At 39.3% G+C, this 21,752-nt stretch overlaps 1 protein-coding gene across 8 annotated transcripts in view; it reads right to left on the bottom strand.

Moving 5' to 3' along the window:
• The window catches only part of EHBP1 (EH domain binding protein 1), a 204,306-nt gene that overhangs the window by 108,302 nt on the left and 74,252 nt on the right, over positions 1-21,752 (bottom strand). For 7 of the 8 annotated variants that reach the window (XM_083857807.1, XM_083857805.1, XM_083857806.1 and 4 more), the window contains exons 6-9: positions 20,290-20,471; positions 18,493-18,632; positions 11,701-11,823; positions 3,465-3,717 (exon numbers count right to left, since the gene is read on the bottom strand). In XM_083857807.1, the coding sequence (XP_083713933.1) occupies positions 3,465-3,717; positions 11,701-11,823; positions 18,493-18,632; positions 20,290-20,471 (698 nt within the window). Of the gene's footprint in view, positions 1-3,464; positions 3,718-11,700; positions 11,824-12,527; positions 12,633-18,492; positions 18,633-20,289; positions 20,472-21,752 lie in introns of all 8 variants that reach the window. The other variant, XM_083857808.1, reaches the window with a different exon arrangement.

The raw sequence follows: 21,752 nt of genomic DNA on the forward strand, positions 1-21,752 counted from the left end.
ACAGCAGAATGCTAAACCATACAATGATTAATGGGATAAGAAGCCACAGAGCCAAATGATATTGGAAAGCAAGTTTTATTCTGACCAATTTAAAAATTATTTTGATCAGTCTTACCACTTGGCTGGAAAAAATAAAGGAAAATAAACATTTTACTGAGAAGGAAACCCAAAGCTGTGGCAAGGCTAAAAGGTCAGGCAACATTGCCAATCAGAAGTACCAAGGTTGAAAGCACTATACATTAAGCAGTTGTGAGCTGTGCTATTTTCAAATAATTATCTTCACAAGGTGTTGCCATCCTTCACTAACAGGTGGATTTAAATGTATAACATTCAAAAGAGCAAAAGCAGAATTTTCCACTAACAGTGAAACATCCAGACTAACAAAAGGAAAATCCTTATCTTTGGCTAGATATGAGAATTTAGGCAGAGGAAGTATGTTTCGAGAGCACAGTTTTGCAGCAGAGTAAATGTTCTGTGCCATGCAATGCCTCATCATGCTTATTCTTGTGATTGTGCTTTGTGCGTGTTAGGAACTATTAGTTCTCTTCACAAACATTAGTCAAATACATTTCAAAGAAGCAAATTACCCAAGGTAAATCCTTCCCAGAGGTGCACTGAGGCCAAGGACCTCTCACAGGATTACAGGGAGAGTCTGTGACAAAACTAGAGTCAGAGTTCAGCTCTTGGGGCACTTGGTGTAAACTCTGAGTCCAGAATGAGAATTAGGGATCTGCCAGAGCAGAGTGGGACAAGGGTCCTGATGCTAACTGGTGTGTCCATGTTCTCAGGACACACCACTGCATTTCACACAAAATATTAGAGAAAAATGCCAAGCAACACATTAAGTGAACTCCAATTAAATGTTTAAGACATGGGGGTAAAAGTACATTGTATTTCCTGATAATCAATAAATCAGGAGCCTTCCATTTCTTCCATTTCATGTCTTCCACCTACAGGCTGAAAAGGACACCTGGAGACAATGGTAGTCAAAAAATGAACCAGAATTTTTAAAATATCAAAAGACAAGGTGTTATGAGAGAGGTTGAAAATAACATGCACAGTTTTCTATTCTTATGATATGACTCAGGTGGTTCAGCTTTGTCTTGAATACACTGCTCAGGCCAAGTCAACACATCTTAAAATAGACACAAAGCAGAAGAAATAACAGGGTCCAGAGACGGGCGGTGGAAATGATTAGAGAGATGAAGAGACTTCTGTATGAAGAGAGATGGAAAAAGTTAGCACTCAGACATGTGACAAAGGAAAGGTGAACATGCTAGAGATAGACAAGACAACAAATGTTTGTGGCAGGTAAATCCAACACTGCTAATTGTTGTTTGGATAAGTCGGCGGAAGAGACAGGATGGGATTGGAAAGGGAATTTATTTACAATCAACGAAAGAAACACATTTCATCAGAGATCTTGTTTTCTTGTGCAACTCTCTGCCACAAATTGGCATAGAAATCTAGACTTCAATAGGCTTGGAAGAAGATTACCCACTTATGTCGATAATAAAAGCATCAATATTCACAGTAGGTAAAAACAATTCACGTCTGGACATGAACCCTCGTGACTTGGGGCACTCAAAAACCCCAACTGGCACTGCCTGTGGTGCTCACCAGACCATGCCTCAGCACAAGCTTTCTACTTAAAAATTTGAAAATTAAGGACATGAAATGAGGCAAAATAGTGTTTGTAGATGTGATCTAATATGATATGTCCTGTGTTTCTAGACTGGACTTCCATCATTACCTTCATTCCTCTAGAGTGTTTTAATATAAAGATTTAAGGGTTCTCCTTGCCAAACTTATACCCAATGCACTCAACAAATGGTCTCCAAGTCTTTTTGTATATGATGTACTGCTCCTGTAGCTTCAGAGGAATATGTGGAGAGGAAGGTAACTTTAGGGGTCAGGACATAAAAAACTTATGTAAAAGATGTAAAAAAATTGATTTTGCAGTGTTTACTGACTTTATCCTTCCATCTTCCCATGGGACAATGCTTTATCATGAAAAAAAGGACCAGCTTTACGTTCAAGTAGAATCCACCTATGAGGAATTTAATTTTATCTTTGGGGGGAAAAAAACAATTAAGCAAATGGAGTCATTAAAACAAGAAGGAGGCTGTTGTTAACCAAGGGCTAAAGTCCAGTACACAGCAAAATGAAGGGTTACAACCCTGCCACAAGCCCCTTTGGCATACATGTGCTTAGGCTGGAAATGGAAGTATAAAAAGAAACAGAAAATTCTTCACTTGCTCATCCATGTGGGCTTTTTCTCTTTCTGCTCCTCTCAATCTTTGCTGTCCTCTATACCTATATTTTGGTCGGTGTAAAACACACACATTTTTATTACTTCCAGATTCTGGTGACCAGGGAATGACCAGGAATGCCTGGTGTGGCTGTCAGTGTAATCACACTGTGCCCTGAAGACACAGCAGCCAGTGCTGTTTGTTCAGGCACCGTCCTGAGGCATCATTCCCAATGCCCTTTATTTAATTTTTTGTTTCATTTTTCACAGACCAAACATCAACATTAAATCCACGGCTACAGAGATTTAAAAGGAAAAAAAAAACAAACTCTGCAAAGCGCTTCATATGTTTCTATTAGAGTGTCTGGGAATCCTTCCATTTCCTAGAGCACAGTTATGGACAGAGAAACAGAAAGATGATGATACCATACCTCTGTTAATATTGAAGCAATGCAAATGTCATGCTGTGATAAATCTCATTAAATAATGTAAAATTAAATGTTAATTAGAATTGTTGTCTGTAGAATTGCTCAGATATAATCACCATAAACTCATGTCTCATGAGTGGTGTGGTTGGTGACTAATGACCACAAATCAGGATTAAGGATACACCTTCCAACCTCCCAAGCTGTACAGGAATTGCAAAGAACTCTCCCTTTCTATACTATAATACAAGGCAGTGTGAGTTTATAAAAGTTTTTTGTGTGCTCATGCTGAAAGAAACAACCTAAGGAAGCAAATATATGGTGTTATCTTTCCCACACATATTCAGTTCATGAGATTCTCAAAAATGTGCTATGCAGATTGCAAAATGCTCTTCCTTTTTTACATATGGCATCAAGCTCAAACAAACTCCCCGTTATCATTGGCACTAATTATTATTGTATGTAGTAAAAATAATGGCAAAAAGGAGAGGACGGCCCAAGCACTGTCGCTGATTTGCAATTCTAAGGGCATAAAGTGTCAGAAAGGTCCACGGACTTGTTCCCTATCAAGTCCTTTGTTATCAATAAGGCAAAGGAAAGTTTCCTCACTGATCATGTTCAGCTGAACAGCATGGCTTGGGGGTATGGGATTTCCTGCCCAAGGATGAGTCTGTCCTAAGGAGGTGACTAAGGATCACCACGGTTCAACCCAATACACCTCAAGATTACGCCAGGGATCCCACTACTAACGCCTGCAAAGCTGCTGAAAGGTGCAGAATCATACTCACTCATCCAGCTCTTCCTCCTCAGCTTTAGAGGTATCTGCATAGAGGTATTTGCTCATATCCACTGGCCTGAGGTTTTTCCTTTTTGCAGGTTGTGGAGGAGAATCTCTCACACCTCCAGGTGCTTCAGGCGGGTGATTGGGCTCATCAAATGGGTTTAAGTACTCTGGGGCATCTTCATCCTTGAAGGGATTGTAACTGTCAACATAGAAACTTTCCTCTGGCTTTGAAGATGAAGCTCTTTCAGGGTGAAGTTCTACCAAATAAGAAAAAAAACCAACTCCATTAAACAGATTTAACAAATTAAAAATTTGAAGCCATTTTATCAGATCTTTGTATTTTAAAGTCATATGAAAATGTCTACCTCTTAACTGTCAGTACACAAAGTTATAGCCTTAGGTGATTTTTCATGCTTGTTTGTTCAAAAAATAGGTCCTTCAAAAGGCCTTTTAATTTTGACAATATTGAATAGGCTTCATTTGCTCACTTACTACAGCTCTTTCAACATTAGTTATTAGTTTCCTTATTTGTCACGTAAATAACATGACATCACAACAGATATTAAAACATTTTCACAAACTATTAGCCAATTTGTCTCCTAACAAAATGTTCTTAATTATTTATTTGAGCTTTTAATAAAGAAAAAAGGATTTTATAATATTATTGAATTTAAAAATGGTGATAGTAAGTAGGTGATCTTTTAATTTCTTAAAATTACTGAACTAAAAATCAGCTATTATGTATGACCAGTAATTACATTTCAAAACGCATGTGTGCCCTCGGTAACGATACATAATCTCACCGTAAAAATTAATTTAAATTAACCCTAAAGTGACAGATAATCAAATCACTCATCTTTTATTTGGGCTGTACAACAAGAAGTTATTGGCAAGCTGGAGCTGCTTGCGATTCTCTGTGTAATGTCCTTTCTGCAGTGTCTGTTATTCTACAGTGAATCGCTTCTGGATACTGAATGATGCAAATCCCCACACAGCAATACAATATTTGTCTACAAAGGCACTTAGAAATGTTAATTTTACTCTTCTTGCACCATCAAATAATCAGCAGCTCTGTTCAATACTGGATGTGATGTACTTTTAAAATCTACACAAATAGGAACTTCAATGCAGTGTCATTAAAACCTAACTTTCAGTAACCATATCCACATTATTCTTAATGAAAAGTGTGTGTTTTTCAGAGGTATGGTTACTAAACTGGACTAAACACACTTTGAAGGTTTAACAGAGCAACTCTCAAAAGTTATTTGTAACAAGAGTCTAAAAAATAAAAAGATTTGGGAGGACAGAATCTCTAGTCACACAATGAACAAAGGGAAGCGCCGTGCTTATGTGAGTTTGGATGGATGATATACCAAAGCTGCTAATCCTGGTGAATTACTAGAAAATGTGAGTGTTCTGTACCCTGACCGCAAACATCCAGCTCACCCTGAACCCAGCCATTAGCACAGCCCAAGGTGATGGAAAGCCCTACCCCATGCAGTGTGACCGACCAGCTCTAACTCAGAGTGGGAACCAGAGCCATTCCCAGTTGGATAAGAATATGAACTAGTCACTAGATCAGGGCAAAGACTCAGAGCAGGAAAGGCTTTAGCTCCTCTCAGGACTACAGAAATCCACCTGCAGCCTGTGGAGGAGACCCATGCTGGAGCATGACCAGACAAACAACTGCAGGAAAAAGTCTGGGTGTGCTTGCAGTATGTCAGCTGCAGTGCCTGTGTTCACTCCGACCCCAGAGCAAATGCTTATCCCTTAAGAGAAGGGAATAAACCACTGGGAACTTATCCTGGGAGAAAGAGTAATTACTGCACAGCAGGTGATGTGTATTAACCCCAGCTGATGTGGTGATGTGATCATAAGCCCACATCCTTTTAAGAAAGCTGTTTCAGAGAAAGCCACAGTGAAATAATATTGAAGGTCTGACAGAGGACAAGAAAGCATTTAAGGCAGAAATTCTTAAAAACACAAATATGTTCTAATCAAGCAAGACTCCTTCAGAGTACTATACATTAAATATATAATTTTATATCTAAAATATGTATGTTCATTTATTTTAAGCTAAACTGGCAAAGTGGTTCTATATGGACTTAGGTTATTCCAGTGTCCAATGCAGGTGGTCAAGGCAGGCAAAAGCTTCACTCTGCTTGCCCTGAGATGTCCTTGGTGTGGGTATTTGCAGCTGAGCTGACTCCTTGGCACCCAATGCCTACAGGCAGATGCCCAAATTGTTTTTAAAGTCAGGGGAGTCAAATCCCACCCTTACTGTGTATAATATATACATACCATGCCTTCAAGTTCATGGTAGTCAGAATACTACCCAAATATTCCCCACACATTTAGCGATTTGATGAACTAGAGCGTGCAGAAGTGCATTGCAGACGTGTTCTCAGAAGACAGTTCCATACAAAAAGCAAAAATAACTAATGAAATGCAGAAAAAGAGGACTGATACCTTGTTCAAATAGTGTAGTTTATTGACAAAGCTTTAACCAAACTTTTTACTACTTAAAACTTTGCTGAGATATTAGAATATTTTATCAAGAGAGTGGGCAAGTACAAATAGCTGGTTCTGTGTCTCCATATGATGGATCATTGCACCTGCACATGAATCTGTTGATAAATACACATTATCATATCTGAGAGAAACCTTCTGATAACACACAAGAAGGAAAGTCAGTAATATATCCTGAAGTTAAAAACATTCAGAGAAACAACTTCTGAAAACTATGGTGAAAGCTTTTATTTTTAATTTGCTTTTAAGTGTCTCTTGGAAACAATGAGTTAAATGATTGTTTAAATCTGATGCATTTTACGGAGCAATGCAAATGGTTTTTGCAATTCTTTCTATTTCAACACTGGATCGAGTGCTGTAACCCTAACTATGACAAAATTATTTTTCTTTTCTATTGGCTCAACAGGAACTACACGTTTGGCCTTACACACAGACTGTTACGTGCAAGTGCTCAGACACCTCTGGCTCCTTATTAACTAAAATATTTCACAAAATCCTACATGCAGGCTGAAATTAAAAAAGCTTCCAAAAATATCGTTCTAAAGACACTTTTATAGGCAGAATTTTGTAGAGGCTCAGCTAGAACCCATTTAACTTGGCTACTCATTCTCTCTTCTTGCCATCCGGGATATGATTTTAGTCCCCTTTCTGCTTCCTTCAATATCTCCACAGGGAGGGAGTGTGGGTTCCCACAAGGGTCCCCACCTGAACCCAGACAGGTTATCCCCTATGGGGTCTCTGAAACCCCTTAGAACTAGTTTTGTGTGCAATGTTGGTCAGCACAAGCCTCTTGATAACAAATTAAGTTGTTATGATGACGACTCAACAGCTCTTAAAGCCACACCCGCTGTCACCTGTCACTTTTCTGTAACAGACTCATTTTCTCAAAGAGCTAATGATGCTGAGAAGTGCACTTTGGCAGGCTAAACATACAACAGCTTAGAAGGGGTCTATTTCCCTCTTGAAGCTGCTTTTTCATTCAGAAGGCAGCAGAGATTCCTCACATCATTCATCACAGCTCCACATAGACTCCAATCTCTACACTGATATGAATTTAAAAAAAAAGAAAAGGAAAAAATGCTTGCAGTTTGGCACGTCAAGGGTCAAACACAAAATAATTTTGCATGATTAAGTAATAAAGCCACAGGGGTAGGAGTGACAACAAGAGAGGTAGAAGTATTACTACAGAAGAAACACCAGCTGCTCTTGTGCCAGATTCTGGAAACATTACCTGTCCTAACTCCACTGAGAAAGACTGTGATAATAATCATTCTGGCACTACCTATCTGCACAATCAGCCAGAGCATCTCCAGAAATCACCCTGCTCTTCAACCCACTTGCCTTTTGTAACACAAACATATTGTGACATATGTCTTCAAACCAAACAAAACCTCCACCAAAACATGGCACACACCACTTTCCCCTTGGCAGAGGATGAAAGCAGCAGCCACATGTGAAAGGCGCTGGGTTACGCCACTGGCTGCCTGACTGGCACCAAGGCATGTGAGCACTCAACAAACAGCACAAAGCAGAGATGGAACTGCCCAGTGCTTCTAGAAAGAGTAATGACTGACATCCCCATGCACCACTGGTGATTTTTCTCATCCTTTTGTTCATACACTGCTTTTCATGAAGAAATAGAAGGGACGGAGTCACCGTTTTCCTCTCAACTGGTTCCTGTTCTGCTCTGTGTGTAGGAACCATTTGGAGTTTGCTGCTGCATTGTAACACTGGTCTCATTTTCAGTGCAAAACATGCTGCAGGGGACTCAGAAGTCCACACAAAAAATGATGAAATACACTGCTGAAGTAAATGGTGGTCTAAATGACAGGGGGTGCCAGCAAAGAGTTACCCTCTCATGTCTCATGTGTGTTGTATACAACTCCAAAATTTGTATTCCCCACTAGATCAAAAAAAAAAAAAAAAAACCAAACTGGAGTGATGAGAGTGTTCTGGTTTTCTACTTTCATTTGTTGTACAGGCTGGCTTGCCCAGGTTAGTGCTTTGCACAGAAATTAACTGATTTTATAATTCTGCTGCACCATGACTAAAAATCCAAAAGGCAGTCCTTGTATGATCATGTAAAGGTTGTTTAGTATAAAGCTGTAGTATATACAGTTCAAAGAGACTATTTTTGATTTTCCCAAATTTCTAATGTCTAGCTGACTTAGTAGATATAGGGACAACAAGCCTCAATTTGATACGTCAACCAAGAAACACATCTGAAGGTTTTTTTGAGGTGAGCTGTTGATATGCACATTCACTCTGCTGTGTGTAACATTCACTCTGCTGTGTGTGTAACATCATTGACACTGACACTTTTAAATCCCAGCAGCATCCAGAGCCAGCTTGCTGATGACCCTCTGCCATGCACCACACCTACAGTGAGCACAAGGCTGCTGGAAGCACTCACGCCTTTGGTTTCTCTCCACCCCACATTCCCAGGGTTAAGTGATTATGGGATTAGGAAGATAGAGGGAAAGTAGCTGGTTTGTGAACAGGCACCAGAAATATCTGTCTAGGAAACAAGTATCTACTGGCAAGTAATCCTCCTTTGTCTTTGAGTGACTGTCAATACATACATATTCATACCCTGGGTGACTCTGAGCACACACATTACAGGCTTGATAGGAATATCCTTGGAATATCTCTGCCAAATAGCACACCGTGCCTCCTCACATCTGATGGCAAAGTGCTCAGGAAAGGAGGCTCCAGCTGGCTGCTCTGCATGTCTTGGGGAAATTAAGTAACAAATTCTACAAGAAGACTCTGAACTTCCGCAAAGTCTGAGTTCCAGATTATGCCTTGTCCAGATAAAAAGATAAAGAGACTAACATGTAAGTGAACAGAAAAATACTTCATCCCTGCACACATAAAAAGTTAATCTCTTGATTTAAGAAGATCACAAGACAAGTGAAACAGGTAATGTAACTCTTTAAGCCTGTAGGAGAAAGCCTGCCTTAAACTCCTGAACCTCTGTCATGCTCTGAAGCTTCTGGGGTGGCCACCAAAAAGGTTACATTGGCTTCAGGATGCAAAAGCAAACAAGCAGGCACGGTCTCAAAGAGCTTCCTAGAAAGAGATGGCAGTAAAAAAAGCTCCACTGAGGTCTCAGAATTAAAGAATCATGAGTGAATAATGGGACACAAACACGGCAGCCTTCAGCAGCTGGGCACCAGGATGGGAACAGCTCCGATATTGCGTAGCCTCAAATGTATTTCAAAACAAAGGGAAATCTCCCCAAAATGGTCATGTCTGGGTGCTTCCCATGTAGAGATACTGATCCAATTAGCCATAAAAATACACAGCAGATTCCTGCTGCTGCTGAAGACCAAAACCATCTACTTTGATTTGTCTTACCACCATTTTTTCTCCCCCTCAACCTTCTGTGGAGGAAATGCACATGTCGAGAAGGTCAAGTAAGGTAATGGGAACGCAACCAGTTCCCATTATAGGGACAGGACAGGTCTGGAGTGGAAGAACCAGTGATTCTCAGAGGTGTCTGAAGCAAAAGGAAGAATCCCTCAGGAACCACTCATAACATGAAAGCTTTAAAAATGCCACACCAGATGTCCAACTCTATGTCTGACAGACTGGAATCCCTCTTTCAGCTGATCTTTCAGATCCTGCAGCCTGGTTTAGTGTTCCAGGAAGACAGTGTCACATGAACCTTACAGAAGGTCCAACTCCTCCCAAATAAAAACCACTTTATGACACAGTAGGAAGAATCCAGTGACACCCTGTTTATCCCAATCACTGTCCTGTTATGGTATGCTGACTGCTGTGTGGGAGTAATACTTGGTATTCACACACCCAACAACTCAGCATTGCTGCCCACAGCTGCAGATGGGACTCAAGAGTCTGATCACAGAGACTGGCCCAAGCACACAGAACAGGCCCAGAGAAATGGAAAAGTATCCACACCTCTGACTGAAAGGCAGATGTCACCAAAAGAACCACAATCAACAAAAAAAAACATGCCCCTGATATGCTGAGAGTGTTGTTTGAACATAAGAAGGCTGATGTCTTAGATGCAGGCTGCTCATAATGAGCTTGCCATGAGTTATCAAGCTACTCCAGCGCTAAGAAACAACACCAGCTGTTTCTCCCTGTCCCCAAGATGGATTTTGTGGCCAGAACACCACTGCTCTCTTCCAGAATGGGTTCTCTCTGGAAAGGAAAGAAAAGCTGGGTTTGGGAAAAGCAGTTTAGGTAGGATGGGACTTGTACAGCTTTTTCCACAAAGAAGGGAGCTCTTCTTTCTAAGGCAGAGGAAGAAAGGACTATAGGCTGAGTCTCTTAGAGCAAGTTATTCATGGACCACCAGAGGGATTTACATCCCCACTTATTCTGCTTCCTTCCATGATCTTAAGGAAATTCACTGTCAAGGAACAGACAGGAAACAAAGGCAAAGATTAGGACACCAACACTTAATCCATATATATTGGTATCTACAAAGCTGAAACAACTCACTTCTGCTGTAGAAAAACCTGACAACTTCAAAGGAGGGAGAAGGTGTCCAGGATAGTGGCTTTATGGCTTCAGTTGCCAAATACAGAAGATAATGCAATGTCTCTGTTTCAGAAATACAAGCTGTGAGTCACACCATAGCCAAAGAATGACAGGACTTGATCTCCACCCACATCATTCTCTGTGGACTCTGAAGGCAGAAAAACTCTGTTGTGAGTAAACATACAGCTTGTCCAAAGAAAGTGACTGACCACAGGTGGAAACTACAGCTTGGAAATCCATTCTCTTTGACCTGACCTTGGAAATCCATTCTCTTTGACCTGACCTTGGAAATCCATTCTCTTTGACCTGACCTTGGAAATGCCCTGGCCGCACCCCGGGCTGCTCCTGCTCAATGTGGTTCTTCTCCATTGCCATTAGAGCGACTTGGTATTTTCTGTAGGAAGGAAAATCTTGGAGCTTTGAACAGGAAAGGCTGAGTACAGCTTCAAACTTGGGAATTAACTACAAATTGGCCTTCTGAGCAGCTGCAAGCTCAAAGTGAAACAATCCAGCAGATCCATGCATATCTGGGCATGGAGTTGAGGACAGCAGAGATGTTCGCTGTCCTGGTGCTCCCTTCTGGCCTCATGGCCGAAATCTTATCAGATTAAAACTTTACAGGGGTTGTACATCTCACCCAAATGGAACAAGAATGGGCATGTCAGTCTGGAAAGTGGATTAACACCTAGCATGTGGTGCAAGGCACAGTGCCAGAAGGCTTAACTGAGGAAGCTATAAAAGCAAAAAAGAAGGAAGAATAAAAGAGAGAAAATTAAATTGTAATAATGAAGATTAGTGCTAACCAAGAATAGCTGTGATGCAGTGAAGATTGCAGTGCAGGAAATTATGATATAAACCATCACCCACGTGTAGCAGGGTTGTCTGACAGAATGTGTTGCTCATTCATACCACATAAGGTGAGTTCCAGTAACACACCTGATAGGTCTAAAAGCCTCTGCTTCAACTGGTAGCCCCCAGTGGCAAATACACAGAATGTGCCTCAATATAAAGGATGTGACTCAAAGGATAAATCAGTTTTCTAGTGGCAACTGGATCATTGGTATTGCTACCTCAGTGCTGTATGAAATAATTGTATTCAATCAATTAAAATTTTTCATTTGTAGCCCTACAGAAATAAAAAAACACATTTCACAAAGCATTTGCAAGCAGCAATGAATTATGTAAAATAAATTCATTACCTTCTACATCAGGGTCTCCAAATGGATTTAATTCTGCTGTGTCAGGATCACCAAAAGGGTTCGTGCTGGAGTTGGCCAGGTCTTGCTCCCCTTCATCCAGAAAATTAAGCTTATTGATAAGCTCTACAAACAAATAGGAATATTGTTTTAAAATAGATCCAAATTGTTCATCCAACATATCTGGAGCTCAAAAAGCCCCGTGTGAACAGTCCTTGAAACACTGCACCAGGGTATGGCACGAACTGCACAACTAAGTTAACACAGTCCAGTAAGTACATCAACAAAAGGGGAAAAAAAAAAGTGAAATGAATGAAACTTCTATTTGCTGATCAGAACATTATGTAACAGAAATGAATTCTAAGAAGGCCCTCTCTTTTCTTCATTACATAAACGTTGAGGAACATCTAACAAGCTAAATAAGGTGATTTTGATCCTTCACATACATGCTAACTATCGGCAGGAAATTTTAATTTTTGGATGTAACGTGCACATAAAAGCAAAGAGAGGACATTTTGTCACTTTAGAAAGGTCAAGTATTACTGACTACACAACTAATGTTTTAAGCTTAGGGTCTGGTGGTTTCTTTTTTTTTTTTTTTAATTTTTTTTTTCTTTCTTGTTCATTATCAGATGACAACGGAGCTGTAGCGGAGACAGGCTCTTTCTCTATCATGTTGTTACCTGTTGGATGCACTACAAATTACTGAGAGTCATGCTGGGTGGAAGCACAGAGATAAAACTGACAGCTGAATACAGGCAGGAGTCAAAAGGTAATGGGTCACAGTAAATACAATCAGAAACAGAAAGAAAGGATGAAAGCTCATAGACCTTCAGAGGAACTGGCTGATTTAGCTGAAGGCATATTTGCTCGCTTTATGCAGTCATCTTGATCTTCATCTAAGCTGCTCAGAGCATTCAACTGGTTTACAATTTCTGTAAATAGAAGCCAGTCAAGACAAACGTAAGGCAAGGGCATTTAATGAAACAGAAGTGGAACGAACACTGTTACCAGAAAGAGAGAGAGAGAGCGAGGGAGAGAGGGTAAAAGAATAGATTTAGAACCAGTCCTTACAATTATATACCTACAGTAAAGTACCTGTGTAGGTGCTTCAGGGTTAATTTAACACGAAACCCATAAACAAAACCTAGCCATGTTATGGCATTAACAACAATAGTTAGTTTTTTGAGGATGAGCATTATGCACATCAGTTGAAAATTTAGGTAGATGTACTAGATAGAATTTAAAGATTTTTCCTGCTCATGAAGATAACCTGAATATGAAAACATGGTCAATCAACACAAATCAGCCCCAGAACAATTCATCTCCCTCTCAAACCCTAAAGGTTACAGAAAACTAACCTATACAACACATATTTTTATGGTTTTTTATTTATATATACACTCTGATTATTTAACATTTACAATTAGTCACCATTACATTCTGATCTATGACAAGTTGAATTTACCTAAATAGCTCTAAAATACATGATCAGTATTGTGCCGGGAGAATGCAAACTGAATGTATAGATGGTTCAATTTTCATTATCATACTAGATAAGTAACACCTTGCTGTTTGTTAAAATCCTATTTCACCTTCTGTCCACAGTGGAGAGATCTGAATTGCCATGAACTAGTAATTTTTAAAAGGTGTTAATGTTTAATTCTAGTCAGGATGGGGATGACTACATAATTCTGGAAGGAAAGAAACAAAAAACAACTAGGTCTGAGTGGCTTGTGGCCCAAGGGGAAAAATTCCTCTCTGCTCCCCCCTAACGAGGTCCCATCCACAGCATCTGACAAATGGAGCTTGTGCAGTAATGGGGATTGAGCCTGGGGCATCTCTGAGAGACCTGAGCATTTCTGTGGAGAGGGGACAGCCTTCCTCATCCTTCCAGATGACAAAAAGGCAAGAGAAACCTGTGCAAGAGTGATGATCCTGCTTGTTGAATATCACTGCCCCACCGACAGTTTTTTTCATCTCCTGTCTTTTCCCAATGAAATCAATATGGATGATGCCTTCTGGTGTCACCAGCCAAGTTAAAGCTTCATGCCAGTCATTGTTGCATTTCCTTTAAAGTTTAATTTCTTGTGTACACAAGAAGTTACCTCTCAATAACAGCTTACCGCTGTTTTGAACTTGACTTTTTTTTCTCATCTGGCTTTTTGTTCAGGAAAGCAAAATTTGTCTTTATTCGATGAACTAGTTTTAGGGAGCAAGATATCAAACTGAGGCAATTATTGAGTAGTATCCTGACTGTCCCAGCTCATGCTGGTGTTCATGGCCACCCAGAACTTCCTAGTCAGGGTTTTTTTTCATGGTTTTTTTCGCTGACACACTGACACCCTTCCTGATTTCATGCCTTCACAGACAGCACAAAGAACCTGAAGCCCAAAGCAGACCAGAACCTGATAATATTTTTGTCACATGGACAAAAACTTCTTTGGCAAATTTAAAGGGCTTTGCAAAGACATGCCAATCTGTAAATTACCTACTCTGCCAATGCCTATTGGACATCCTAAATGCTGACAGTGACAAATCCCAAGCAGAATTCCTCTGTAATGCACTTCCCAACTGATCCTGACCTTAAAGCATAAATCTACTTACATGGGATTACACCTATATCTGTCTACATGGAGTTAACTTAATCATCCTCACTTCCTTTTTTTTAGCTCCAACAGACAAAATTATTATCCTAAAAAACAACACCAAAACTACCCTAAAACTTAGCTTTCTCAATATAAAACCATACATACATCTAAGAAATCTGCATAATATCTTCTGGGAATTTTTAAGATGAGAGAGAGATAATAGAACATACCTTTCTGTACTCAAATTAAACAGAGCTGATCTCATAAAACAGCAGTACTAACGAATTAGTAATTAAAAACAGGCTCAGATGCTGACATGATTTACAATTTATTATGTCAGCATGTGAAAAAAAAATTCCCCAAAACAATTGTAAGTCAGTTTTTATTGTCAGAAAATAACAAATTAAGTTCAGAGCTTTAAAAAGAGGGAGTTCTTTGATGTGGTCTGAATCACCTGGTCTTATCTGCCAACCTAAACACCCAATATGCACTCCAATGTTTCTCATTACAATATTAAATGGTTTATGTCATATTTTGGAGTATGGAAATGGTAGGTTGGAGATTTATATCCTATATTATCTTTTATAAATCTCATTATCTACAAACACACATTAGCTTGTTCAACAAGTATGTCACATAAATCACTGGTTTGGTTTTTGGGGTTTTTTTCATTCTTCTCTCCTTCTATTTTTTTTTTTTTTCTCAAGCAGCTTGGTGATCCTGACAAAGAAAAAGAATAAATGCACCAGAAGTTGTCAGGAGAGGTGTGGTTTTGCAAATTTCAAAAAAAGGGTTACACATATCATTATCCAGAAGCTTGCTCTTGAAACATGCTGAGATCCAGAGTCCTGCAATAGGCAGCACATGGGCACGTTGCTGATTCCATGTGGTGCCCCAGGACAGCCACTGTGCTCCAGGGCAGATGGAGCAGAAGGCAGCTATTAACCCCAGCATGAGGCTCTAAGTAGGAATTAAAACATTAAGAGAAGCAACATATTTATTACTGCCCTGTTTGTGAATTATGAGGCACATTTTCTTCAAGTACGAGATGTCTTGTGTTCCACTGAAGACTAAGGACAGGATAATTCTGGGAGGTTTAAATCCATCTGTATTGACAGTGTAGAAACTAAATATTTGAAACTTAATTCGTGGCAACAATCCATTTTCAACTTCACACAGAACAGCTGGGGGAGATACAGCTTTTACACACGAAAAATTTCCACAAGAAATACTGGGAAGGAAGAGGGGGAAAGCCTGAGATGGAGGGAGATTTCTCCAGATGAAAGGAAAATATCTTTCAGCCTGGTCAGTTGTATGACAACAGTTCCATGTTGACCACCCCAAATTCCACAGAGCTTTTGAGGTCAATGTCAGTATTGCACCACCTACTTCACAGCTGAAGAAACAGAGGCACAGATACCTGCTCAAAGTTAGGCAATCCATCAAGGGAGAGAAGCAGCATTTCCTGACTCACCTGCACCATCTAGAGCCCCACACAGCAGACCTCCCTTGTTCTCCCAGCAGTGGATATACATGCTCATCTATAAAACTGCAAGTTGGAAAAAAATCCCCACAAACAAACCCAACAAAAATGGCTGCACACTGCAAAAAGGAACAGTGTCTGATTAAAGACCTGCAGCACCTCTTGCAGTTGTGCCTTGGCAATGAAAACTTTTCAACCATCTAGTCATCCCTTGCTTCTGCGAGAAAACTTAAGAGTCAAAGGTGGGAGAACAACCCCTCCCTCTTTGCTGCTTGCACTTCACGTTTTCCAAGCCCAGTTACAAAAATGAACTGTGCACTCTTGTGAGGTGTCCCAGGCAGTATCCCTGTTTTACAATTGGGAAAACAGGCACACTGAGGTGAGGGATTTGCCTCGGGGCACTCTGAGTCAGTGAAGCATTCCAGCTCCTCAGTTGCCAACACCCAGCACAGCACAAGAGGAGCAAAATCTTGGTAGCAGCAAGCTTTCAAAAGGGTTATGTAACTTCCTCAATTAACTTGATGGTTTTCTGTGAAGACTGTTTTTGAAAGAGTTCTTGGCTACATCAGTTTTGTTACATTTCCATCTTTCTAAATTTTTTCCTGCTTTTCTACAATGATTCTTACCTCTTTCTCCTTTGCTTCCTCAGCTCTTCTCCTAGCTTTCCCCATTCATTATATTTATTACAGGAGTCATTGCAACTTGCCAATGAAATCAGTCTTGAACACATGTTGAAATAGATACTTTACATCTTATTTATTGATGTTTACTTACTGCCCTATGTTTTATGTTCTCCCATTTGCTTGGGAAATTGCAATGCGCTCATTCTCCTTCAACATCCCTCTCCTCCTGAAAGGTGGGAAAAGCTGCACAGGCTCATAAAGCAACTCAGCTGTTGTAACCAACATAAGAAGAAAAACTCCAAGGCTGACCTTTCCCCACATCATGATTTGTTTACAAAAAAACCAACCCAACACTCCCATCTTGTATGGTTAGAAAACAGAACCAGAGTGGGCCCAGCAAGGGACAGAAATTGTGTATTTCTGCCTTTCACGGAAATTGTGTACTTATCCCTTTCTGTATTGTTAGTTTTGAAAAGATCAATTTGGCCTCTGCAAGAGCAGATGGAAAAGCTGAAATTACTCTAAAATAGCTTGTGTTGCACATCAGCCAGCTCACCCTTCCCATCCATCTCCAGGGATGTTCACTCCATACCCAAAGGATAGTAGACAGCCTAGTCTAAACTAGATCAGATTTTTGCTTGTTTAGGGATCATTTGTAGCCTTACTGAATGCTGCAAAATCAAGTGTTGAGAAGAAAGATCTGATGCTTTTCACCTGCTGCCCTTCTGCATACGGGCTTTGTGTCCTCAGCACAGTACCAAGTAGATCATAATAAAACCCCTGTGCACAGGAGTTCCTATAGACTGTACATTAATTTGGCCTCTCCTTAACTTGGCCTTCTCTGTGATTATCCAATGGCCTGGTGAACATGTCAGGTTTTGTTTGATGTTAGGATCAGATCTATTCTGGTTACACTGGGAAAGAAGTCGACCTTGCAGGATGATTTCAGTGTGAAATATCTCTGCTCCCTGACCAAGAATACATTCTCTTGGTTTCTCAGATATTTCATTCCAGACTTTCCAATATGGTCTGTGCCAGACACATACAGCATAACTAGAGATTTGGCCAGGGTAAAAAATGTTTAATTGAATATGTAAAGCATACAGAAAACATATTTGCATCCTTTCACAACACCAAATGTAAACTAAGTAATAACTGCTTCAGGCTGAACCTTTTGATTGCAGCGAAAGCTCAAAAAGAAGTGATGAAAATAAGGTTTCATAACACTGAACCAATGTTCCTCTGAATTTTCAAGAACAGATTTGACAATTCACCTCTCCGCTTGGGATGCTCTTCTCCCTCTTTGGAGAAGGATCCCTTTATTTCAGACATTTTAAAAGAGCATTGGAAGTGATGAAGTCTGGCACCAGAAGTTAATTTTCCTTTCCTGATTCCTTACACAAAGAGTTCCTACAGAACCCATCTGGAGCAGTACTACACACTGATCTCTACCAACAATTGAACATCATCTCATCCTGATCTGACTTGCCTCGATTAGTTCAGCTATCCTGGACACACCAAGCATTTTCATCAGCAATTCAAATGTGGTTACACTATCTCACTTCAAACAACTTCACCATCAAATTCATTAAAGTCCTTTAACAGCCTCCTGATTTCTTTCCCATCAGGCTCCCCCACCCAAAAGGTAGCAATATGCAGCCTGGAATTGCCATGTTATTGAGCAGAACCTCAGCACCCGTCCCTGGCACAACTCATTTCGCAGTTATTCTCACAAACTCACAGAATTATTTCACTTGAGCCTCTCCTCTTGTCTTCTCACTCACTCACTCTTTTCCTCTACTTTTTCTGCTCCTCTGTTCACACCAGTTCTTTGCCTCCCTAAAATGCTACCTACTTAGTGCACTCACTCCCAAAAATGGGACACACAGACATAAATCAAAGCTCTTGGATTCACAAGTATTAAACTTGGTAGAGTAATGGATGTTCTCCTCTTCAATCAAGCTATCCTAAATCAAGCTAAATATGTTTTGGTTGTTAGGATTTTTTTCAAGTGAAATAAAAATACAGCATAAGGATAAAAAACATGAGACAATTAGCAAAGGAAACTATATTTTACAATGCCCGTGGCAAAACCAACCTGTAATTTTTGCAGCCTTTTCCTCTTGATTCACTCTGTTTTCTTCATCTTCCTCATTGTCTTCCTCAAAATCATCTAGGTTACCAATATCAGCTTGTTTCATACTCATCAAACTAGCCAGGCTTTGCATGTCTTCATCCCTAAATAACAAACAACACACCAGGCATTAAAATGCAGCTTGTTAATACCACATCTGATGTTACTGCATTTTTTAAAATTCTTTAAATATTTGATGTTTTCTTCAGGGAGGTCTATGATATCAGATTTTATCTTGAATACAGTGGAAAAAAATTAATACACTTACAAATATATATCCATTTCTGATGGGAAAGTTTCCAATTAACAAAATTGTGGAGGGTAAAAAAAAATACTGCTTTGCATCAAGAGTTACCTTAACAACTGCTTCCTAAAATTTTAAACCAGCCCAGAAAGGCTGGTAAATGCTTGCCTGGTCTGCTTTGGTTAAAGTGAAAATGCTTGGCCAGACACACTGCCCACATGCTGCACACAATACCTACATTCATTTATAACTCCTGATGGTGTTACAGAAATTAAAATCCCTTTTCTAAATATCTGAAATCATTAAAAGGATTTTTTTTTTTAACAGTAACAACATAATTCAGCTATTTACTGTATAGTTCAGGGATGCTGGTTGTTCCAATAAAGTTTAAGAGCATATCAGCTGCTGACTTTTTCCATTCTCATTTTCAGCTGCATTTTAACCACGTTAAATCAGAGCTAAATACTTCAAAATATCATTCTTATATGGTATGCCAAGATGTGGTTCACAACAGGTTAATCAGAGAGGGGAAATATTAATGGTCATTATTAGTGAGGAATGCATCTGTGGCTTTCAAAGCATGCAGATTAAAAAAAAAAGATTGTGTCAAAATGTTTTAACATGGCAGCCTGGAAAGTTGTTCATGCAACATTTTTTGGGCACTTGTATTGCAGTGGGCAATGTCTGCAAATGCATTCAGAACACTGAAAGCTAGAATACTGACAGCTATTGAAAGTTGTCAGTCTTTTGAAAAGAAAAATTTAGAAAGAGGCAGAAGAACCATTACAGCAGTAGCTTCCCAATCTACCTATTTTTGTTCTGCCATATTCTAGAGATAAAAAGGCAAAACAAAACTACCCTAACTGAAACCAGGACTGTGACAAACAATCCATTCTCCAGCCACAGGAATATCCAACATATCTAGGATCTGACAGAAATTGCAGGAGAGATTACAGCATCTGCAAAAATAATCTGTATCCTCTGCCCTCCAAAGGCCACTGAAGTAAGGGAGAACCAAGTGAGTGAGTCAAGGGAGTGGTACTCAGTGCTCTAGAGAATTCTTTCCACAGGATGATGCTCTTGTGCTCAACCCAAAATCTTAACTCTGACTCCACCCTCCCTCATCTTCCAACTGGCTTTGTCTTTATTGCACTCTTTGTGAAATATCAGTGGGCTCCCTTGAAATCTGCCAAGAGTATTGTTGGATGAACACACACATGCACATAAACACACACTTCCACTCATTTCAGACCTGCAGATACTTTTAAGCTGTTGTTATTTAAAATGTCTGTAAGAGCAGAGCACAGAACACAAGGCTGAAATGAGAGTAAGAAACAACTTTTACTCAGTTAAGAAACCAAATATGGCAGGAATGATAGGTATGCTGAAGGATACTCTCAAATTCCACCATTCTCTACAGAAAGAGCTCTTTATCCAAAGGATTCTTTGAAAAGCAACACAAAGCAGGCTATCTGGTTTAAAAAAAAAAACAAAAAAAACAACAAACAACAACTTACGTGGCTTTTCCTTCCCTCAGGAAAATACAAGATAAGGAGAACTGCAGTGTGGCAGACACCACTTTCTTAGACAAAGGCTTGAATTTTAACCTGACATCTGTCTGTGTAGGCATGGGGCTGGCATATTGCTTCATGTTGATGCTGCTGGTAGCGAGAGCTTTTCTACGTCCAGAAGGAGATTCCTGAAAGCAAAAGAAAAACAAAATGAATGTAAAAGGTGTTGTTACACTAAAACCTGCATGTGCACAAAACAAAAAATGCACTTATTAAATCTGTGGGGGATTTTTGGGTTTTGTTTTTTTTTTTTTTTTTTTTTTTTTTTTTTTTTTTTCAAAAAATCACTATGGCCCTATAAACCATTTCTTAAATTACGTCAGTCACCAATACTGCTGGAGTTTTGAATGTTTTCTTAGTGCAATTAAAAACAAAAAAAGAAGAAAAAAAGGTTGTCTATTGTGATCAGTGTATTCTATTATGAGATCCAGGATGTCTTTAATGGCTTGAGCTTGAAGCAGATCCATAGCACACATCCAGTTAAACTGCTGGGAATATACATCCATTTTATATTTCCATTTCTTTTCACAGCAAATTGGATTTGTTTGCTGTGTCCAAACTTGGATAGTTCTGGACTGAAACTTCCAGCCTACAGAAGATGTAGGTTTTGACCACACATGTATTTCTTTGCATAATGGTTTGAGGTCATCTACTTTGTGTTCCATGCTCAAATATAATACCTGAATATTTTTCAGAGCAGTGGTTCTTCTCATTAGTGTTGTATGTGCATTACCAAGAGTGAAAGGTTTCGGAAAGTGAAGTTGACAATACTTCCAAAAATACTGATGAAAAATTTTGCAAGGAAAAAATAAAGAGCAAAATAGATAAAGATAAAAGACAAAATTTTATTTGAAAAGCCTAAGTTGTATTTCAATATAAAAGTGTTGCTCACCGTTTAACAATTCAGACTAATTAACCTAAAAAACATCTAAGAATCTACTCTCTTGTTCTATCTAATATCAGCATCAGCAGGAAAGGAATGATGATGTGTAAAAAAAGCTCCAGTAACAAAAAATGAAACAAAAAACCCCTGCTATTAATTCTTTTGAAAAATGGTCTCACAATAAGACTACATTTTACTGCAGTTGACAATTTGTGTTGAATAAAGAATACTAATTCAATCAAAACATTCAAGCATCCTTTCTCAAAGTACTTGACATTTCTGCCCAGTAGAATAAGTCAGAATGTAATATGTCATCCCCAAAGAATACCTTGTTTAAAAAACTAGCCTTATCTGACAGATTATGCACAGCAATATTATACAGAACTATTAGTGCATGTAGATACCTTATGAATGAATTTCAAAAATGCATCAAACACTTGAGAAGGATTTAGGCCCTCTCAGAAGAAATACTTAAGAATATGCAAATACTCTCAGCTGAATCAAGTTGAACAGATGCGACTCTCAC

Source organism: Zosterops lateralis (assembly GCF_965231275.1).
Source record: "Zosterops lateralis genome assembly, chromosome: 3".
Classification (NCBI taxonomy): domain Eukaryota; kingdom Metazoa; phylum Chordata; class Aves; order Passeriformes; family Zosteropidae; genus Zosterops; species Zosterops lateralis.